Raw genomic sequence first — 22,914 nt, 5'->3', positions numbered from 1 at the left:
TAAATGTTCCTTTGACCTGTTTCCTGTCCTCCACCCCACTCACTACCACCATTTTATTTACACGCTATTTCACTTCACCATTCCCACCCCAACCTCCCAACCCCATTACATCAGGTTATGTAGCCCTACACCCTTGTGAATTGTATTACATAACCCTACATGTGTGTGTGTGTGTTTGTGTTTTAATGAAGAAGAGAAAAAGCACTCAATACCATAGAATATCACTGTTTATACACGCTGATCTTGGTTAGCTTCAATACGCTATACATACATACATGCATGCATGTATACTGACACACAGACATCGTAATCTAATGCCCATGTTCCATGCTGGTTTGACAGGATCTGACAGGTTTGAAGACTGCTTTGCCCTCCAGAGTCTCCTTCAGTCTGGTATTTATAGCTGGATGCCCTTCCTAATACCAACCACTTCACTGCATGCTTTAAGTGTTTTTTTTTTTATAGCACCACCTCCAATGAGGTCTATGGGTGTCTACAGTAGAGAGGAAGGTGACTTTATGCTGGAAATGAGAGGTTCAAGTGAGAGGGAAGGTGTCAGAACAGAACAGGTTTTTTGCTTAAGGGAGCTACACAGCAACTCACATTATAGAAGAGAAAGTAGGAGTACTGTCTTGGGACAGTCGCCATTGTCTTTCTTTTTCCGAATTTGCTTTGAAAATGAAATGGCGTTTTCTTTGTGATGGTGTCTGAAAGATGTCATGTGTTGGTATAGTCAGTTTTTAAATTAGTTTTCTGTTACTAATGTAACACACAGTTCTGTCCCTTATTTTTTCTTCAGTTGTAACTGCCAGATTCACAGTGTTTTTATGTTAACTTTTATTTTCTCTTTAGCATGTATTGTTTAAAAGGATTCTATGGTTACAAAATTAAATGATTTTGCCTACAGTTCAGAAAATGGCTTTCATATTGCTCCTGTTGAATAATTTACAAAGTTTACAATCTTTGTTGTCATTTTTTTAATACACACTTTTCCATGCTTGCATGGGTCAGATAAAATCCATTGAGGCTGAGATTCTCTATGGTTAGATGTCTTTCCTGTCACTCCAAACAATATTTCTCCATGGCTTGACATGTTTTCATGTTCATTGTAAATGAATAACACCACTTGTCAGTTGGTGTTGCTCGCTTACAACTATTGATTGCTGTCAAGACAAAAAGACACTCTCTCTCTCTCTTCTTCTCAAATACACATACACACATACATACTCGCACACACTGATAAACACAGATACGACAGGCTTCTTTTAGTTTCTGTCTACAAAATCTTCTCACAAGTCTTTGGTCAGCTTGCCCAGGATGCTGCAGAGGGACTAAAATGAAAACCATGTGGTTGGGATGCAAACTTTTTTTTTACCATGCAGCCATGCATGTTCCTGCATGTTTATATTTATTTATTATGTAATTATTATAATTATTAATTAATGATTTGTATTTAATTATTAATTACTGATTTCTATTTGCAGGATGGGGCAAGCATAGCAGATGAAAATGATCCGGAAGGTAATTATTTTTACACACTGTAGACTCTTTTCATTTCATTTTCTATCTTTCAACTATTGTGAAGTGCTAAAGATATAGGCTATGGGTTTGTCCACTGTGATAAAAAATGGATTGTGTTGCTGCTGTTGTTTGCTACCAGTTCATCCCTGAGTGAACAAACCTATGATCAAAGACATTCTAACCCTGACCATCTCGCCTTTTATTTGGACAAGTGCATCTAAAACTACATTATCTCATGTGTTCTTGATTTTTAAAACAGTAAAGTGTGATTTGATGGAGATTTGGCTACTATTTTTAGCACATTGAGGCACTTCTTTTGGCTCAGATTTAGTTTTGTAAATGTTTCAGGTATATGCCATAAATCCTCGAGTATAGTCCGCCCTTGAGTATAATACGCAGGGGATTTTTAGGGGGCTGTATCTCTGAAAAACCTAAACCTTGTGTATAATATGCACCCCTTCTCTAACTTGAGTCAATGAGGTCTATATAACATTTGTAAATGTATATACAGTAACTCCCCTTATTATTATTGAATATATAACATAATGCAAACGTATAGCTTTTTTGTGCACCTTGTTTGCAGAAAATAAAGAAATAACAGTAATAATGTCAGTGAAAAATAAATATTAAGTAAATTGCCTTTACATATTTATCACTTAGAAAATTTTGCTTAGAAAATATTTTTCATTTTTAACCTCATATATAGTACACAGTAGAAATTTTGACCTTTAAATTTTGGGAAAAAAGTGCTGATTATACTCGAGGATTTACGGTATATATGGTAGCATAATATTGATGAAAAGTTATAGAAAAGTAACCTCTATTCCCTTTCCATCACTATTCATGAAGATCCTGAAAACAGTCATGGGGGCTACCTTCCATCCTCTGAGTTAGACATTAAACAAAAACTCTGCCCTGATTGAGAAGTTGTGTGATCAAAGAGATTTCATCTATGACCACCCAACTTTTTGTTTATCTAGGACTATACTGGTCAATGTATCTTTCTTTTCTTGTAAGATGTGATTTGAGGGAGATTTAGCTTCTACTTCTCGAAGGTCAAGTGAATACTTAGAGTTGTCACAACAGGTCACTAAAATTGTCACAACTGGTCTCTGGACATGACACAAATCACTACATGTGCCACAACAGATCACTGGGTGTATCACAAGTCACTACATGTGTTACAATGGAATGCAGCATGTGTCACAATCAAATGCCCCTTGTGTCACAATAGAATACCTCATGTGTCAATGTAATGCTACATAGAATACCTCATGTGTCAATGTAATGCTACATGTGTCATAACAGGAGATTGGTACATGTATCAGATCAGAACTAGTTATGCCATAACATTATCCACACTTGTTTCTGATATCTTCTTTATTAATTAATTTGTCACAAAACCAAGTTAATTAGTATCAGCTTTGAAATAAAGAAAAGAAATAAAATCCTGCTGTAATCATTAAAAGTGTAACTCCTTCAACATCTGACTTGATTAAACAATGTAATCCATTATTTGCTGGAAGAGAGACACCTATTTCTGGTGAATGTTGTTGCTGTTATTTAGGTTCCAATAATGGGCCACTCATTACTGAGTCTGTTTATCTCATTAACATAAAGCTATTCCAACCAACTCTGTTGAGACTGCTGTATGAAGTAGTCCTTTCTTTACTGAAACTATTTACTTAGGTTCAAGTTTACCCACAGATGTACGAGAACCATAAACTATACACAGGGGTATTACAAACAATGGCATAAATATTCCACCAGCAATATATATAAGGATACCAAAGACAGTGGCACAAGTGTGCCACCAGCAATATACAGAGGTGTCACAAATGATGACACAAGTGTGTGTCACCAACAATACATAAAGGTGCCACAAATGATGGCACAAGTGTGTCACCAATAATACACAGGTTCCCCACAAGAAGTGACACAGAGGTCCCACAAACGATAGTGTGTGCCACCAACAATACATAGAGGTGTCACAAACACTTATACAAGTGTTCCACCAACAATTCATAAAGGTGCCACAAATGATGGCACGAGTGTGCCACCAATAATACACAAGTGTGCCAACAGCAATATACAGAGTGCCACAAACTATGACACAGGGGCCCCACAAGCAGTGACACTGGTGATACAAATGATGACAAGTATGTGCCACCAACAATTCACAGAGGTGTCACAAACACTTACACAAGTGTACCACCAACAACACATAAAGGTTCCACAAATGATGGCACGAGTGTGCCACTAGTAATACACAGGGGCCCCACGAGCAGTGACACAAGTGTGCCAACAGCAATATACAGGGTGCCACAAATTATGACACAAGAGTGGAGTTGAATGACAACATATTTCCTGCTTCTATTCAGAATGTTTAAAACTGTCACAAGAAAGTTTGCAAGTCTGTGTTCTTGATATAAAAGATGAAAGAAGAATGAGATAAACAAATCTATATATAGTGTGGGAAATATTTTTATTGGAAGGAAAAAGTGTAGATGTTATTATTAACTTTATTACTTTACTGTGAAATGTATGTAAAGTTATAAATAACGTTTGATCACAGTTTAACCATTGTCACAGTATAACCCTTTGAACATGGCAAGCAGATATATCTGCTCAAAATTATATTACTGTTAATGTGAAATGCAATTTTGTCAGATGGCTTTGAAAAAAAACCTCTCCTTATGGAGAGACACTCCTTGAAGCAGAGACACTCCTTGGTGGTACTTTTTTTTAGAAAAGATAATTTTTCAGATTTTCTTAATTTTTTTCACATATTTCATAAAAATACTTCTTCATGAAGAAAGAATTAAAGACTTTTAGTGGTTGATATGAAAACTGCACCTACAGGAAATACTGAAAGGGCATTGTAGAAAATATCAATCCTTTTGTTTTTGGGGTTTTTTAAATTTATTTGTGAATAATTAACATCATTACAGTCAAAGGGTTAAAAGTTGATGTAATAAATTATTAATTTGCGGCTGATTAAGGAAGAAGCAGCACCAATATAAGTGAGATGGTTTTTGTAAGATATACCCTATTTGCCGACATACAAGTTAATGTAGTATATAGTGTAAACATGTAGTGTTAACATTCAAACATGACCACGACCTTTCCAAATCATGCTGCATTTAACATGGAGCTTTTGGCCCTCCAAAGTCATCTTGGTGTATAAATCAACCTATATTTTAATGGATGTAAAATTTTGGTCTGAAATATTTGATCTGTATGTTGGAAAATAGAATAGAAATATAACTAAGCCCAAACAAATTCACACTGATTAATATATTTTAACACTTGGTCAGTCATGCGTTTACTGGCCTATGATCAGACATTCCAATCATGAGCATTACATCATTTATTACAGACATAGTGTATCTCAGACTACACTAGCCAATGTGTCTTTTTTTAATACAATAGAGATTTAAGCGACCATGTCGAGGTTACTATACCAATAATGACAATGAAAAATTCTGTAAGAGTGACTTAGTTATCTCCCTCACCTCTTCTAACAAAATATTTTCATTAACACTAATTACTTCTGCTTGTAAATATCCAATGATGTTTGAAAGTTTGAAATTCCAGGAAAAAGTCTAGATTTTTTCTAGTACCACAATTGATTAATAAAACCCTGTTAGATAATCTACTTTACTTGATAATCTACTTTACTTTGGTCAGGCTCATACCCAGGCCTTTAAAGATAATTTACTTTACTGTAGCCAGACCCACACCCAGGCCTCAAAAACAAAGCCATTTCACCAAGCATCTCGATTCTATCATCAGCACCTTCAGTTCATTGACAGTATTCAATCCTCTGCTAGTACCATGCTATGGATCCCAGAATAAAAGCTTTGATGCTTATTCTTCTTGGTGCCACATGCAATGATTTGGTATGCAGAGACATCATTCTCTGATCTTGTTGATCACTTTTGGAAGGCTTCCATAGAGATGCTCATCGGTCATGTTCTGCCATTTTACATCCAGGGGCATTTGTAGCATCCTTGTGTAGCAGCCATCTAACCACTTCTTTGCTTGTTTGGTAAGTGTCCAGGTTTTGCTGCCATACAGGAGCGCTGACTCAACAGTAGCAAGGAACAGTCTTGACTGCCATACTCTTTTGAGTTTGTGACACAATGTCCAAGCTTATGCTTTTCTGACTTTGATGTCAACATCGGAGCTGTTTACCCATCTACCAAGATATCTGAAATTCTCAACTGCATTCAATTTTGATCTATTCATTGCTCAGAGATCGAGATCTTTGTTTTGGTTGAAGGATATGTACACCATTTTCTTCTAGCTTCACATTTGTTTGTCCTTGACCTGGACTATGCAATGTGTCAAGTAGCAGGCAATGACACTTGGGATTCGCCATTGACAGACACAGATCATACCAAGTACCAACTGTCATCATAAGCGACCTTGACTTCCTTGATGATACAGCACTCATTCTCAACACTATAGAGCAAATGCAAAAGTTGCTCGATAATGTAGGGACCTCAGCAAGTAAAATATAAAGGTAATCTATGGAATATGGGAGTATTTTAATTTTTGTTGTTAGGGGAAGTGAAGGTGATGTTGATGTTGATTAAAGTAAGAAATAGACGGGGAGAAAAAGAAAACCAATCTGATGTGGTTCCTTGATTTGTTGTTCCAACTTATGACCAGGAAATAAACAAAACGATTACTATTATTTCTAATAATATTGATGTGTTGTGGAGTGAGAGATTGATGTGTCATAGAGGCTGTAGGCTGGAGGTTGAAGTTTGCAGTGGTGTGGAGGCTAGAGGCTGTGATGTCATGAAGGCTGGAGACTGGAGTTTGTGCTGCTGTGGGGGTTGTAGTTTTTCTTATAAACTCAGTAAATTTTGTACTAAGCCTTGAGAAAAACTGAAGTGTTTCAACTGTCAGTTCATTGAAACATGTATTTCACTTAGACACTAACAACAACAACAACACAACTATCATACCACAGTGTTGCCACTGCATCTCTCCACCACCACAGTACCACTACCACCACTACTACCACATCTCACCCACCATTGATTTCAAAACCCATTATTTTCCAGTACATATTTTCTGTTGAATTATTTTGAGAATGTCTATCTGTCTATATGTATGTAACTCTGTTTGTCTGTGTACATGTATAACATGTAGGTGACTATATCTGCCTGTGTATACATGTGCAAGTATGCTTGCCTGAACAACATGTATAGGTGTCTATATATGTCTCTCTGTGTACATGAATGTATGTATGTGTGTGTTTGTGTGTTTGTCAACATATGTTTCTGTAAGTATGCATATATATGCCTGTCTACATTAATGTGTATGGAAGGGGAGAAGAATGAGGATGTCTATAGAGGTGGGAGTGTAGAATTGGTGGGTATCTATGGTAGATTGTTTGATTAGACTGTGTATATGAAATGTAGCATGTGGTATGTGTATATATTGTAAGGTTTATGTATATAATATGTGGTTTGCGCATATATAAAGCCTGATGTGTGTGTGTGTGTGTTTGCATAAAATATGGTGTGTGTGTGTATGAAGTGCAGTTTGTGTGTATAAAAAGCATGGTGTGCATGTATGTTAAGTGTTGTCTGTATATATATTTATATATGCAGCAGTGTGTGTGTGTGTGTATATATGGTATGTTCCATTTGCAGGAAGTTGAAATGTTTCAGATAAGTCTGGTTGATGGTGCAGGAAGAGGTGGTGTGGTGGTGGTGGTGGTGGTGGTATACAGATGCTGTGATGGCAACGATTGACTTACACAACTCTACTGAAGAAAATTACATCCTGTCATCTGGGAAGTGGGACAACAGATATAATAGGGCAATGGTGATGATGATGGTGGTGGTGGTGGTGGTGGCAGTGGTAGTGGAAAAATAAATTGTAATAATAATAATAATGATAATAACAACAACGATAATAATGACGAGAATCTGAGTTATAAGGTTAATTGCAAAGCTAAGGTAAGTGATGATGATGATGATAACAGTAATGCTGATGATGATAATGATGGTTGAGTGTGAAAAGGCCATCTCTCCTGAAATCGTCAACAACTGTGGTATTGGTGGTGGTGGTGGTGGTGGTGGTGGTGGTGGTGGTAGCGGTGGCAGCGGCGGTACCACCACCATGGAATATTTTATGACAACTTACAGCCTTCATTGGTTAAGTCCTGCCCCACACACTGGATTGTTGTCCATGTGACAGTGACACACAGACGCTGTTCCAATAACGATTACGGTGATGATGTTCTTAATAAAAATATAACACTAATTTTTTTTTCTTTAATTAAACATAAAATCAGTTTGATCACATCTTAACATTTGTTTTCTTGAGCCAATGTGGTCTGTCACCCTTCTAGAAGTAGCAGCCAAATCTCTCTCAAATTACACTTCACCGTGTTAAAAACACATTGCGTAATGTACCATATTTACAGGCATACAAGTTGACATATTGTGTATAAGTTAAGGTAATCTATACTCGTCTTATAAGTCAACCCGCCTTTTCCGGTCACAAGCTTTTATTGAGAAATTGGGACCTCATCGGGGCTGGAATGGATCTGATCACCAGAGCATACACAGAGAACAGAGGGAAATGGAAGGTTTCACCACAGGATGAAAAAAAGTCAAAATGAATAAGTTTTCTCTTGAAATTATGTTTAATTATTTCAAATTTGATTTTTACTATTTACCTTTATTTATGATTCTAATTGCACATCAATATAAACACTAAGTAAGTATAAAGAGAATTAACAGGTAACTAGATTTTTTGTTATATGCCATTATGGCAGGCCTGAAGTGTAAACATTCAAGCCTTTCCAAATCTTGCTGCATTTCATATGGAATTTTTGGTTCTCCAAAGTTGTTGTGTATAAGTCAGCCTACCTTTTTTTTTTACTATAAATCTAGGTCTGAAAAATTGAACTTGTATGCTGGAAAATGTACTTGTCTTAGATATAAAAAAAGCTGATTAATAATAAGATTGTCACAGCAAGAATATTTTGTTGGTTGTGTCAAATGTTGATGTCAAACAAGATTGGCATTGCTGGAAATTCTTGCTATGGCCTGGCTCTCAGTCAATTATGACAATGAAGGTTCCAGTTGATTCGATTAACAGAGCAGCCTGCTTGTCAAATTAACATAGAAGTGGCTGAGCTCTCCACAGACATGGTTACCCTTAATGTAGTTCTCAGAGAGATACACTGTTACACTGAATGTGATGAGACTAGCCCTTTGAAGTACAGGTACAACTCGTTTTTGCCAGCTGAGTGAACAGGAGCGATGTGAAATAAAGTGTCCTGCTCAAGGAATCAACACCCTGCCAGATATCGAACTCATGACTTTATGATCATGAGCCAAATACCTTAACCACTAACCCAGGTGCATTAGTTCTTGCTAAGTTTGTCACTGTTTATCTAAAACAGCAACATTAATTTTCTCCGGTTCTGTTAAGACAATATTTCCTTTGTTGTAACTGGTCCCTATCACTGTTTCTGTCACATCCCTATCACACAGCGGTCACATACCTAATGTAAACATTCATTTCAAGGTTTAATTGGCTTTACCTATCTACCTGCCTACCTGCCTCTCTGCTTGTTTATCTTCTGTATTCCTCCAATTAGATACCCACCCCTGTCCTCACATAGTCATCTCTCTCCTTACTACATAACCCAATACCCCAACCTTTCTCAATCACCATGTTCTATGTCCATCAATCTTTCAACAACAAACATATATTCAGATAATATTCACCCCCACCTGTTAATGACTACTCTTTTACTCCTTTTTACTCTTTTACTTGTTTCAGTCATTTGACTGCGGCCATGCTGGAGCACCGCCTTTAGTCAAGCAAATCGACCCCAGGACTTATTCTTTGTAAGCCTAGTACTTATTCTATCGGTCTCTTTTGCCGAACCGCTAAGTTATGGGGACGTGAACACACCAGCATCAGTTGTCAAGCGATGTTGGGGGGGGCCAAACACAAACACATCTATATATACATATACATATATACGACGATCTTCTTTCAGTTTCCGTCTACCAAATCCACTCACAAGGTTTTGGTTGGCCCGAGGCTATAGTAGAAGACACTTGCCCAAAGTGCCACGCAGTGGGACCGGAACCATGTGGTTGGTAAGCAAGCTACTTACCACACAGCCATTCTTGCACCTAGTTTACAATATAGACTAACAGGCATGTAATTATTGCCTCATCTTCACAGAGCAACAAATCATACTAGCAATGACAGCAGACTGATATTTACCTAAAATTCCATCGAACAATCTTAAAACACCAAACACCATTACTCCCTCCTCCTCCTCGCTCTGTTATCTAAGCAGATACAACTCTACTATTTCCCATACATCCAACACCTTCAGTAGTGGTAACAGCTGTGGTAAGTGTGTGGGTATGCATGTGTCGCTTGTATAAAAATGGTGGTGGTGGTGATGATGATGATGACGGCAATATAGGTCAGTGATATAACTGGTGGTGGTGGCGTGGCGGTGGTGGTTTATTAGGATTATGCATTGCTAAATGTTACCCCATCTGCGCCCTCCCCCCATCTGCGCCCTCCCCCCATCTGCGTCCTCCCCCCATCTGCGCCCTCCCCCCATCTGCGTCCTCCCCCCATCTGCGCCCTCCCCCCATCAGACATTTTTGAAGTTCTAATGTGATAACAATAAATATATCACACATGTTTCTACTTTTGGGAAGACAGTTTCTTCCCACAAAGTGTTCCCTTTTCTACAGAACATATTCATCAGGGTTAGTCTTGAGTTTCTTGCTAGTTTCCAAGATCAACCATTAAATAGTCTTGTATATTTACTTTGGGATTCTTCAGACGATACTTTGGCAAGTCTGTTTCACTGAGGAGGTTGCAATAACACTGGAACATGCCCAGAGTTGTCACCCATATTTTCTGAAATAATTAAAATATATTAGTCAAGACTGATATTGATTATTTCTACAGAGCCTTCTGATGCTCTATTTATTAAATACATTGAGAGTTATTTAATGATTTCTCCACAAATGTTGATGCCTCCCCGTCCACTAAGATTAAGGTCAACAGTATTACAAATAACTGGTACTGTTATTACTCAGTGAAGGAGCCTCTACATGGATGCTTGACCTGTTAGAAATAGCACCCAAATTGCCCTCAAATGAGACCCTTTAATCTTATACGATGTTACACTACAGAATCTATTGATTTTTTTAACCCATGTTGCATGTATAAAGATAATGAAAACACCTTGCCTTTATATAGAATAGGTTTGTGGACAGAAGATGTGGGTTGAGCTGCTGGACCACTTTCAGTCCTGTGTTGAGATGTCATTAGTGACTGAGTTCTTATTTTAATTGTCCATAGATACTTTAAGAGGACAGTTAAAATGGATTGCTTGCCCCTGATGAAATCCCACCACGAGACTGAAACAAAGCACCAATTTATTAATCTATTAATGCACCAGTAATTCATTAATCTCATATGACATTAAATAAATGTAAGTGAAGATTTTTCTAAACATATGGGATGGTCATGGCTTGAATATGTTTGATCATAGATCTACTTGATAAATGCTGACCTGGGGCTAAACGGCAACATTCATCACCACCATTACAAACTATATTAATATCACCATCATTACCACCACAAACCACCATCCTTATTAATACCACCACTCTCGCCTGACTGGGACCCCTTTTTACGTAGTTCTGTGTGCTCTCTTATGGTAAGCCTAGGGCTAAACAGCAACCAACACTACTACCACTACCAATCTCTATCATGATCATCACCATCACCACCATTATCATAGTCACCACCAAACACTACAATCATCACTACTACCACCATACCCATCATCACTACCACTGTCACCATCATCATCATCATCACCATCAACACTGCCATCGCCACCCCTCACTTCCATCAACCATTAAACCCAACAGCTTTATGTATTGATGTGTATCTGTTGAGACAACAAGGTTCTGAACCAAACTAGAGCCTTCACTTAGTAAATATTTAACACACCAGTGAGACTTTAATTAATCAGCACTTTACCCTTTAATTAATCAACACTTTTAATTAATCGTGTCTCTTACGTTTAATTAGTTAACACTCTACCTTTAATTAATGAAGTCTTTACCTTTAATAATCAAGACTCTACCTTTTAATTAATCACCACTTTACCTTTAATTGAGGAGAGGTAATCCCCAAAACAGGGTAGACAATTGTAAATGTTATTTGCAACACTGAAATCCCAATTACCTCAACATTGGTGGGTTTGAATTGATGTGTCGTTAATATACTGTGCAGTTAATTACCCAGCTATACGCCCCCCCCCCCCTGCTGTCATTAATATATTGTAAATGAGGGCAGTGAGGTGACAGAATTGTTTGCACCCCAGGCAAAATGCTTGGTGGAATTTCGTCGCTCTTTTTGTGTTCAGAGCGAGATCGTTGCCAGTGCTGCTGGACTGGCTCCTGTGCTGGTGGCACATAAAATACATCATTTTGAGCATGGCCATTGCCAGTACCGCCTGACTGGCTCTCGTGCCGGTATAACGTAAAAGCACCCACTACACTCTCAGAGTGGTTGGCATTAGGAAGGGCATCCAGCTGTAGAAACTCTGCCAGATTAGATTGGAGCCTGGTGTAGCCATCTGGTTTCACCAGTCCTCAGTCAACTCATCCAACCCATGCTAGCATGGAAAGTGGACGTCAAACGATGATGATGATGAGTTCAAATTCTGCCGAGGTCAACTTTGTCTTTCATCCTCTCAAGGTCAATAAAATAAGTATCACCTGAAATTGCTGTTCTTGCCGTTGCCAAAATTCAAAACCAAGATACTGTACAGTTAAATCAATCATATATACACCATCTATCCCCTACTGTCATTAATAAGCTGTACAGCTAAATCACCCATATATATATATACATCATTCACCACCTTATTATTAATACACTGTACAGCTAAATCACCTACTTATATACACAGACCAACCTTTTGTCCCTGTAAATAGGACAGAAGTGATATTTCACAGACTGGTGACACACGGTGAGTGTAAAGTGACTTCCTACCACAGAAGAATTATTTTGTCACCAAAGTTTGGCACTGTCTGATGTTTTTAATAATCCATCAACTTTCAGTAATTTTAGCTGATCTCCGCAGACTTGGGTTGTTGTTCTTTTTGGGGTTTTTTATGTGGTCGATTATTTCACTACCAAACAATGTTGTTGTTGCTGTTGCTGTACTTTGAACTTTACCACTTTCTGCTGCTTTTAACCTTCTGTTTCCTTTCAGTATTTAAAAATGAATTTTCTGCTCATTAATGTCAATTTGTGTTTTCTCTTTCCCTAGATGTTTCACACTTCTTTTGTCTCCATCTAATAATGTCTTTGAAAATACAGTAAATACCATCATAGGAACTTACTGTTTGGTCCCTAGGTCAAATTAATGCAGCAGACCTATGATTAAAGCTCTTCCGGATCTGACCATCCTATCTTTTATTCAAACATGATGTATCAAGGACTGCATCATCTAACGTAATAATGTGTAGTGTAGTAGTTGGTACTAATGGCTATAAGTAATGTTGCTTAGTCTCAGATCAATCTCAGTCCAGCAGATCAATAATTAGGTGTTCCGACCATGACCATTCCACCTGTTGTTCAACTACAGTGTACCTAGAAATATCTTAACATGTATTTTTTTTTTCATTTATTCGATTATTTGTTTGTCATTTGACTGCGGCCATGCTGGAGCACCACCTTTAGTCAAACAAATCGAGCCCTCAGGACTTATTCTTTGTAAGCCTAGTACTTATTGTATCAGTCTCTTTTGCCGAACCGCTAAGTTACGGGGATGTAAACATGCCAGCATTGGTTGTCAAGCGATGGTGGAAAGACACCAGCTACACACACAAACACACACACACACACACACACATATATTTATAATGGGCTTCTTTCAATTTCCGTCTACCAAACCCACTCGGCCCGAGGCTATAGTAGAAGACACATGCTGAAGGTGCCATGCAGTGGGACTGAACCCAGAACCATGTGGTTGATAAGCAAGCTACTTACCACACAGCCACTCCTGCGCCTATTTCATTTTTTTCAAGGTGTGATTGGAGAAAGGCTTGGCTACTATTTCTAGCAAGTCAGTCAGCCATATAGAGACCATCTTGTTGTTCCTAAAGGTGGGTGATGGTAGGGATCAGAAGGATAATGGTCTCTTCTGTTCTTCACAGTGCTGCAGTGTTTTGAAAATAATGACGGTAGAGTGTGGAGGTGAGGGAATTCAATATTTCTGTATTATGTCGGTTTAAACATACATTCAGACTCTTGAAATTTTGAATTTTGTTCTCTCTCTCTATATCTCTCTCTCTCTCTCTCTCTCTCTCTCTCTCATTTTTTCTCCCCCTCTCTCCCCTTCTCTCTCTCACACTCTCACCCCCTCTCTCTCTCTCCTTTTTACACCACCTGCTCCACCTGGTCCTTGGCTGCCTTCAGCTGAGTCCACTCTGCAACAAGCAGTGAACCAGGTGTCTGGACTTGTGAATAACTTCTTCCCATTCTTCGCACCTTTGTCAGAAACTCTGGAAAGAGTCATGGGCACTGCCCCATTGTCCCATTCCCAACCATTAAATAAATACTAAATTTCTCCACACCCTGTCCCCTATTGTTAATTTTCATTTGATTGCATTGCTCAGTTACACCAATCTCACAAGTCCTGGTATCAGGTGGTCTACAAAGTTGATTAGGGTTGCCTTTCCTTCATACTCACACTGTATTCTCTAATATCAACTGTCTATAACCAATACATGTTAAAACTATAAATGTAATGTATGCTGATGATTCAAAAAAGGATGAAATGGTGCTGTTCATAATTACCAAAGACTAGAATCTTTTGGAATTTTATAAATTGTATATTAATATACATATTTAACATACATATTAAATATCTATATTCTGTACACTTTCTTTACTCCTTGTTGGAAATTCCAAATTTTCAAATCAGCCTCAAATTAATCTAGAAGTGATTGTTTCACCTATAATCTAGAATTGATTGTCTCCTAGCCACCAGGTACACACTATGTGTAATATCTCTTTAACATTACATGGAGACACTTACGTGTATATGTCTCCAGCCACCCAATATGTGCAAAGGATTTGATTCCAGTTTCTGTTCCTTTATTTAACTCACATGATTTCAAGATCTGAAGAATGATCTTCTCTTTAGTTTCTTCTTCCACATAAAATCTGGTCAAATTAAATAACCTTAGATAATAGCACCCTCTATATTGACCCTTGCAAAAAAAAATATGAATATTTAAATAATTGTAGCCCTTTATAACATAAATCACTGAAATAACTCTAGAATACTTAAAAATAGCAACCCTCTAGAAATGACCCTAGAGCACTTTGTCTTTTGTGGAAGCATTTATCTCAAGCACATTTTGAGATTTAACTGAATTTTTTAACAAAGGGATCTCCTTCAGTGTTAGTCTCTATAGTGAAAGTGGCCTTGGTCAGTGTGCTTCTAACTCTGGCAGTTGCCACAGCTAAATGGCTTTGATCAATACATTCCTACTGGTCACCACAGATAGTGGCCTTGGTCAATATATTCCCTGTGCCAACACAGTTAATATGCTCTTGTTCAATATATATATAAAGTGGTTTTAGTCAATCAATGTGTTCTGGGGCCACTACAGCTAGCATCTTCTTGGTAATACATAACAGTTAATCTTCCTCTATTGGCAGCCATCCCAGTTGTGGTTCTAGTTGTATTGAACTCCTTCCTGGTCCAGCAGATCCATAACCAAAAGTGTTTCAGCCATGACCATCTTCAAACACACTCATCATCATTTAACGTCCGCTTTCCATGCTAGCATGGGTTGGACGATTTTACTGAGGACTAGCGAACCAGATGGCTACATCAGGCTCCAATCTGATCTGGCAGAGTTTCTACAGCTGGATGCCCTTCCTAACACCAACCACTCCAAAAGTGTAGTGGGTGCTTTTTTCTTGCCACCGGCATGAGAGCCAGTCCAGCAGTACTGGCAACGGCCACGCTCAAATGGTGTTTTTTACATGCCACCTGCACAGGAGTCAGTCCAATGTTTTGTTAGACAGTCCAATGTTTTGTTGGTCAGTCTAGTGTTATAAAATTAGATTTTCTGATGGTCATATTTTTTTGAAGACGGTATGGTTTGGTTTGAGGGAGATTTGGCTCCTCTTTTTAATGTATTAAGCAACCTCCTAAGTAGCCTCTTTGTACGTATATTCCAGTCCTTGTTATAACCAGAAACGACTGGTTATCTCTAGTAATTCCCCTCTCCCCACCTTTTTCTGTTATATCACCAGTCTCTAGATCTGACAACCTTCTTTTCTGTTTTTGTGCTTATGTGTAAACCTGTCAAACCCATCTTCGCTATGAAGTCTCAAATGTTGACCTGGTTTTTGTTTACTTAACTTTGCTGATTTCCCCCTCTCCCCACCTCCAGAAAACTCTACCACCATCACAACAACAACAACAACAACAATTACCAACAACTCACTGTTTACCTTTGATCTCATTTTTTTCAGATCAAATATCTATGAATTAATCTCTGCCAAAGGTTTTATTGTGTGTGTGTGTGTGTGTGTACGTACACTTATCGCCAACCTATAACTTAGTATGTATATATGTGTTCACTCAGTAAATGTCATCATTCATATGATGGGCCAAATCTGACCTATTACCTCTTGTTTTCTCTGTGTTTACATCAAACAAGCAACAGCAGCAGCAGCAGCAACAATATTTCTGTGGCAATGACCCAGTCTGACTCAGTTATTGTTCGGAAATAAAATAGGGAGGGTTATGGGAACTTAACCATGATGCAAAAAAAAAAAATAACATAATTGCTGATATCATAGTGTAACCTGTTTTTGTAATGTTCCCTTCACTTAATGCCCCTGTGGCAAATAAAAGAAAATATCATCATCATCATCATCCATTATTGCTAAGGCAGTATAGTCATTTGCTTACCAAACATAATGCTAAATGGAATTTCTTCTGGCTTTACATTCTGAGTTCAAATTCTGCCAAGGTAGACATTGCCTTTCATCCTTTCAAAGTTGATAAAATAGGCACCAGTTGGGCACTGGGGTCAATGTAATAATCTTCCCTACTTCCCCCAAAACTGCTGGTCCTGGTAAATGAGAGTGGTGAACATGGTCTGAATGTTTTATATCCTTCTATACTTTGGATATACAGATTTCACAAAGCAGGGAGACACACAACTGTCTTCACATGATGGTCTTTAAAATCCTCCACTAAACATGATACTCCAATAAATACAAACTCTGGACGACTTCCATGAACTCTCAATGACTTCTATGACCTCTTCTCTCATCTTAACCAATATGCTACTTTTTATAAGAGTCCAGCTAGTCCATTCTTCCAATCCCACAGGGGTCTCAATGACGCTTGCCACAACAAGTTTGCTCATATATTAGGGGCAGGAGTGGCTGTGTGGTAAGTAGCTTGCTTACCAACCACATGGTTCCGGGTTCAGTCCCACTGCGTGGCACCTTGGGCAAGTGTCTTCTACTATGGCCTCGGGCCGACCAAAGCCTTGTGAGTGCTTTACATCTACACTCAATGAAAATACACACAGTAACTGCATCAATGGTTGTCAGCATTTCTCTTTCTCACATTATCATGTATATATAAATTCACACACACACATCAGTATGCTGTCAAATTCACACATGCATACAGCCATACATACAAACTTAAAGCTATAGACACTCAAATTTGTATACTCCTGAAGCACAGTTATGCACACGTGCACAAACACACGCACACACACACACACACACACACACACACACACACACACACACACACACACACACACACACACACACACACACAGAGGCTGTCAACCATGTAGTAGCAGATATACATAAACCACTATAAAGATTAGTGTGTGTATGTGTGTCATTATTGTTTAGTGAATGTTTTTTTTACAGTCAGAGTAAAAAGCAGCCAGTACATAAATTAATGTGTATATTTTATTAGAAGCTGACTTTTCTTGACCTGTAACATTTTAAACTTACCTGTATATATATTTAAGAATGCATGTGTTTGTGAGTGTGATGGCGGGGAATGAAGATGAAGAAATAGAAAAGATACCCCCTTCCCTTCTCTATCTGTACAATATCACTTCTTTTCTCACTGACAGTTTCCCTTTCTAAATCTGATAAGAGCTACCATGATGTACTGTAATATATATGAAACTGTAACTACAAAGGCCAAAGTCCAGCTGGAGTGACCCTATCGGCTACAACACTAGATACATAAAGTTATAGTTGAGAACCTCAAGGAATATGGTTAGCCTTATCAGAGCCATTCTTTCTAAGATAATATTTTCATCTCATTTGCTCTCTGTGTTCATCAGGCTCATGCCTAGCTTCAATCTTTTGATGGGTTTTTCTATGAAACGATGTAAATCTCTCCTGGATAGAAGACAGGTGAATTCAAATTAACTTTACCTATCAAAGTCAATTTATATTGTCTTTAGCAATAAATTAACAGAAAAAGGATTAAATATTCTTACAGTTATGAGTTTGACCTTCTGTCTTTAATCTGAGGTCATTGTAAGTTTAGATACCAATCCACCTATGACCACCACCTCTGATTCTATGATACACAACTTCCCATTTTAAAGTGTTCACATTGAAGTTAAAAATTTCCATAAAAATTTTATGAACTTTTATGTCTTACCGACCAAATTGTAGTTGAAAATTTTACTAAATCTCACCAAATTCTTGATTATTCTCAGAACAGACCACAAAGGTAGTAATTCCCAATTAGAAATATGGACCTGAAAGAGTTAATTCATCTTTGCAGTACCTGTAAAATGGTTGATGAATCAAGTTGAGGCAGTGTTAAATCAAGATAACTTTTTAGCCTTGCTGAGGACATGAAACCCTCTCTGGTGCTGGTGCTATGATAAAATACATTCTGTACGAATTGTAAAGTGGTTGGTGTTAAGAAGGGTATCCAGGTGTAGAAACCAAGCCAAAAACAGAGATGCCAGAAAGAGACATGGCTTTCTGACTTTTGTAGAAGAGCTTTACCCACCAAATAAGAACTGAGACCAATCCAAGCATGGAAGACAGACATAAAAATAGTGAGGAGGAGGAGGAGGATAAGTGTCACCATGTTCTTCATCATCATCATCATCATCATAACCACCACCATCAAAGTGTTTGTGTTATGTTTTGTGAGTCAGAGCAGAAATACAATGAAGTTGTTAAGAGTACTGGCAAGTCAACTGTTTCAATCTCACCCCACCTATCACCAATGTGTCACCGTTAACAAAAGATTTAGTTATTAATGAATAAGTCCACCTTGTTGAAAGCAATTTCCACAAGAGATACAGTTTTACTATTAATATAACTAGCAAGTGTGCTTCATGAGCTTGCAATGGGCAGCCATTTTAAAACCTCTCTGTGGTTGGAAAAGACAGGAAAACATATTTTCAATATATTGTTCATTGAATCACCCCCATCAAGACAAGGGGGTTAGTGGGGTCCCCCGACCTCACTATGACAATGTAGAATATAACTGTTGATAGTGATACACACAGAAGAACAAGTTTAAGATTTAGAAAAATACAAATCTTTCTAGACAAGGGGAAATAACTCAGTGTATACTGTCGGTTAACTGCTAGCTTTTATATTAAGACGGTCACTGCTGAGATTTACGTACTCATCTGAATGTTTACAAAATACAATATCTAAGATAATGAGATTTCAGCTCGTATTGAACCCACTTCCTTTACCTTGAGATCAATAATGCTTAACTTGATACCAAACTACTTGAGACTGTTGTCACTGATTCTGTGATGTCCATTTTCAATTGTTCATAAATCAAAAGATTACTGTCAGAACTTTTGATGACGTTCCCGACACCGATGAAGAAAATTTATTAGTTTCTTAATTCCTTCCAATTGTTAAATATTTTCAGAATTAATTAAAACATAACATAATTTATGACAGGAATTACCATTATATCTATTAAACATAATGTTATCATTTCTCCCTACCATATTATCCATTTACATAATGAAGTCTAAAAACATAGGAACACAGTTAGCATTTCCACCCTCCATATCAAACATCTCCCTTCCCCTTTCACCAACCAATTTTCTATCTTAGTGAATTGGAACTCGTGTGTCGACTCGTTTCAGATTCTTTTCAGTCTTGGATTATTTGCCTTCCCTTTAGTTAATCATTGTCCAACAATATCTACTTGGTCCCAATTCAACTTTAGTATTGTTTAATTAAATTTACTGCATTTTCTAACATACAAGTAAAATTTTTCAAACCAAAATTTTTAACTCAAAAATGGTAGGTTGACTTCAACACCAGGATGATTGTCAAAACCAAAAATTTTGTGTGAAATGCAGCAGGATTTGAAAAGATAGTAACTATTTCTGAATGTTTACACTTCATGTTATGCTGACATGTATACCAAAAATACACTATTCTGTGAGCACTTCACTATTCCACCATCTCATTCCGGCCTGGCCCGAGGCTAAATAGTATTTCATTAAAAATATGAGTATTAGGCGTAGGAGTGGCTGTGTGGTAAATAGCTTGCTTACAAGCCACATGGTTCCAGGTTCAGTCTCACTGTGTGGCACTTTGGGCAAGTGTCTTCTATTATAGCCTCAGGCCGACCAAAGCCTTGTGAGTAGATTTGGTAGATGGAGACTGAAAGAAGCCCGTCGTATATATGTATATGTTTGTGTGTATATTTTTGTATGTATATGTTTGTGTGTCTGTGTTTGTCCCCCCAACATTGCTTGACAACCGATGCTGGTGTGTTTATGTCCCCGTAACTTAGCGGTTTGGCAAAAGAGACCAATAGAATAAGTACTAGGCTTACAAAGAATAAGTCCTAGGGTCGATTTGCTCGACTAAAGGCGGTGCTCCAGCATGGCCACAGTCAAATGACTGAAACAGGTAAAAGAGTAAAAGAGTATTAAAATGTTTTTTAAGAAACCTTCATCATCTCAGATCTTTTGTTATATATTTCCTCGTTTCTTTCCAGTACGACGACACAAACGCACCAAGCTTAGTGACTTGGAGCCGATGGACACTATTTTTGTGAAGCATGTGAAAGAAGACAGTCCTGCAGAACTTGCTGGTTTAAATACTGGAGACAGAATTGTCTCCGTCAACGGAGAGCCTGTTACAGGAAAAACTTACTCTCAAGTTATCTCTCTCATACAGTCCAGGTAAAATTGATGCTTTTCATTCATTTTAGAAACTACTAACAACAGTCTATCAATCTGTGGGTGTCAGAACCTCATCAGTCCTCTTAATTGTAATTGCTGATTGCTTTCTCGGTAACCTGATATTGCAGCTACTGTCTGCATTTCTCTCCACCTTGGTCATCTCTTTATCTTTCTTCCTCTCTCTCTCCCATCTTAATAATTCTATTCTTTCATGTCCATTTTCCTTCATTTATCTCTTGGAGCCTCTTTACCTACCAGGGACTATAACCACTCATCCTAAACTAAGATTACCCATCCCTTCCTACTCACGTATTTCTTCTAATTTTTGACCTTAATCAATTGAAAAAAAATACTCGTTTCTCTCAATGAAGAACAAAACTCTGTTGTTAGAGCAAGTGTAATGGGGATGTGATGTTATGCATGCCTTTCTTGAAGACATTAATGCCACAAGTGTTCTCTACAGAACTGAAGCTGGTTTGTGTTTTCAAGGTCCTTATTTCATATACAACCTATAATTGGGGTCAGAGGTCATCTGAAATAAAGGTTAGTTTATGGTGGAGAAAGGTCCTCCTTGTATGAAACCCTAAATGAACTATGAACCCATAATGGACAATGAGCTCTTGACAGTGGACCCTAAACATACAGTGAATCCCCAATCTCCAAAAGTTGTCATTTAACTCTCTATTTTAAACCTTTTTTCTTTCAGTGATTCATCGCTCAAGTTACTAGTTGTCCCCAAAAATGAAGATATTCTGCAAATGGTAAGATATGACATTCACTTACAACCTCTCTCTCCTTCTTCTCTCTCTCTCCTTCTTCTCTCTCTCTCCTTCTTCTCTCTCTCTTCTTCTTCTCCTCTCTCTCTCCTTCTTCTCTCTCTCCTTCTTCTCTCTCTCTCCTTTCTTTTCTCTCTCGCCCCTCTTCTCTCTCTCACCCCTCTTTTCTCTCTCTCACCCTCTTCTCTTTCTTCTCTCCCCTTCTCCCTCCTCTCCCCTTCTCTCTCTCCTCTCCCCTTCTCTCTCTCCTCTCCCCTCCTCTCTCTCCTCTCCCCATCTCTCCCTCTCCTCTTCTCTCTCACAAAAAATCTAATTTTATATTCATTCATTTCTTCTTAAATCTTCACTACAAAGAACCAATTCTCCTTTTCCATTACTGTTTGAAATAAACTTAAATATGAACCCCACTTGCATATCAAAACCACCAAAGCCTCAATCATTTATCATGTATTGATGTAAATATTGAGCAAAACAAGAATTAAGCTTTGATTCTAAAGAATTAAAACACAAAATTAATGCTAAAATATTTTCTTAATTTCTTCCACTAAATCTCCATGCTTATCTGAAATTGATTTTTGGTTTTTCTTCGTGACCAGGCATATAAGAATACTGCTTATAACCAAACATCAGCAGATACGTTTATAAGCAGTCACTCCAGCTCAACTCCTGTTATAAGTGTGAAACCCGCCGTTCATTCACAGTCTGCTCTGAAGGAAACAACTGTTTATCTCCCCGATCGTGTCAAAGAAAGAAAGGTTTCCTTTACATTTGGAGAGAATCAGCATTCTGATCCAATTTTCTCAACAACGACCATCAAGGAAATCAATCCATCTCCACTAGTGACGTCAACATCTTTCTCATCAGGAATTAGCCTCCAGAGGGAGCCACTTGTACCTGATAACATGAATAAAGCTGCATTTTTGGATCGGAAGCGGGAGTTTGAGCAACGTGCTGCTCAAACTTCCGAGCAGAAAATCGATTCATACTCTTTTGGGTTGTATTTTCCACCAAAGAAAGATCAGCAAAAATCTAATAGTATTGATAATATTTATGTGTCAAGCAGTGGCAGCAACAGTCGCAGGCGAACATCTCGTGAAAATGTGTTGCAATCACGGGAATCATTTGAGAATGTCAGCCGGTCTGAGTCCTATTTCCAAAGCCCATTGTACAACGCCAAGGACTCACGGCAGACCTTCTCAACTACGTTACGTACCATCTCCTCTGAGAACAAAATGTTACCTCGTTCTCAGACCACTTCATCTTTATCCTCCTTTGCAAATACTTTCTCACCTGGGCTGTCTGCAAAGACT

At 38.0% G+C, this 22,914-nt stretch overlaps 1 protein-coding gene across 17 annotated transcripts in view; it reads left to right on the top strand.

The window, feature by feature from the left end:
- Positions 1–22,914, top strand: part of LOC106877701 (rho GTPase-activating protein 23) — a 372,660-nt gene that overhangs the window by 267,911 nt on the left and 81,835 nt on the right. For all 17 annotated transcript variants that reach the window (XM_089357939.1, XM_089357936.1, XM_052970828.2 and 14 more), the window contains 4 exons: positions 1,485–1,521; positions 20,642–20,828; positions 21,535–21,589; positions 22,201–22,914. The exon at positions 22,201–22,914 is cut by the window's right edge and continues 1,000 nt beyond it. In XM_089357939.1, coding sequence (XP_089214065.1) covers positions 1,485–1,521; positions 20,642–20,828; positions 21,535–21,589; positions 22,201–22,914 — 993 coding nt within the window. The remainder of the gene's footprint in view (positions 1–1,484; positions 1,522–20,641; positions 20,829–21,534; positions 21,590–22,200) is intronic.

Source organism: Octopus bimaculoides, chromosome 9 (assembly GCF_046866305.1).
Source record: "Octopus bimaculoides isolate indiv1 chromosome 9, ASM4686630v1, whole genome shotgun sequence".
Taxonomy (NCBI): domain Eukaryota; kingdom Metazoa; phylum Mollusca; class Cephalopoda; order Octopoda; family Octopodidae; genus Octopus; species Octopus bimaculoides.
This window is presented reverse-complemented; position numbering and strand designations above follow the sequence as displayed.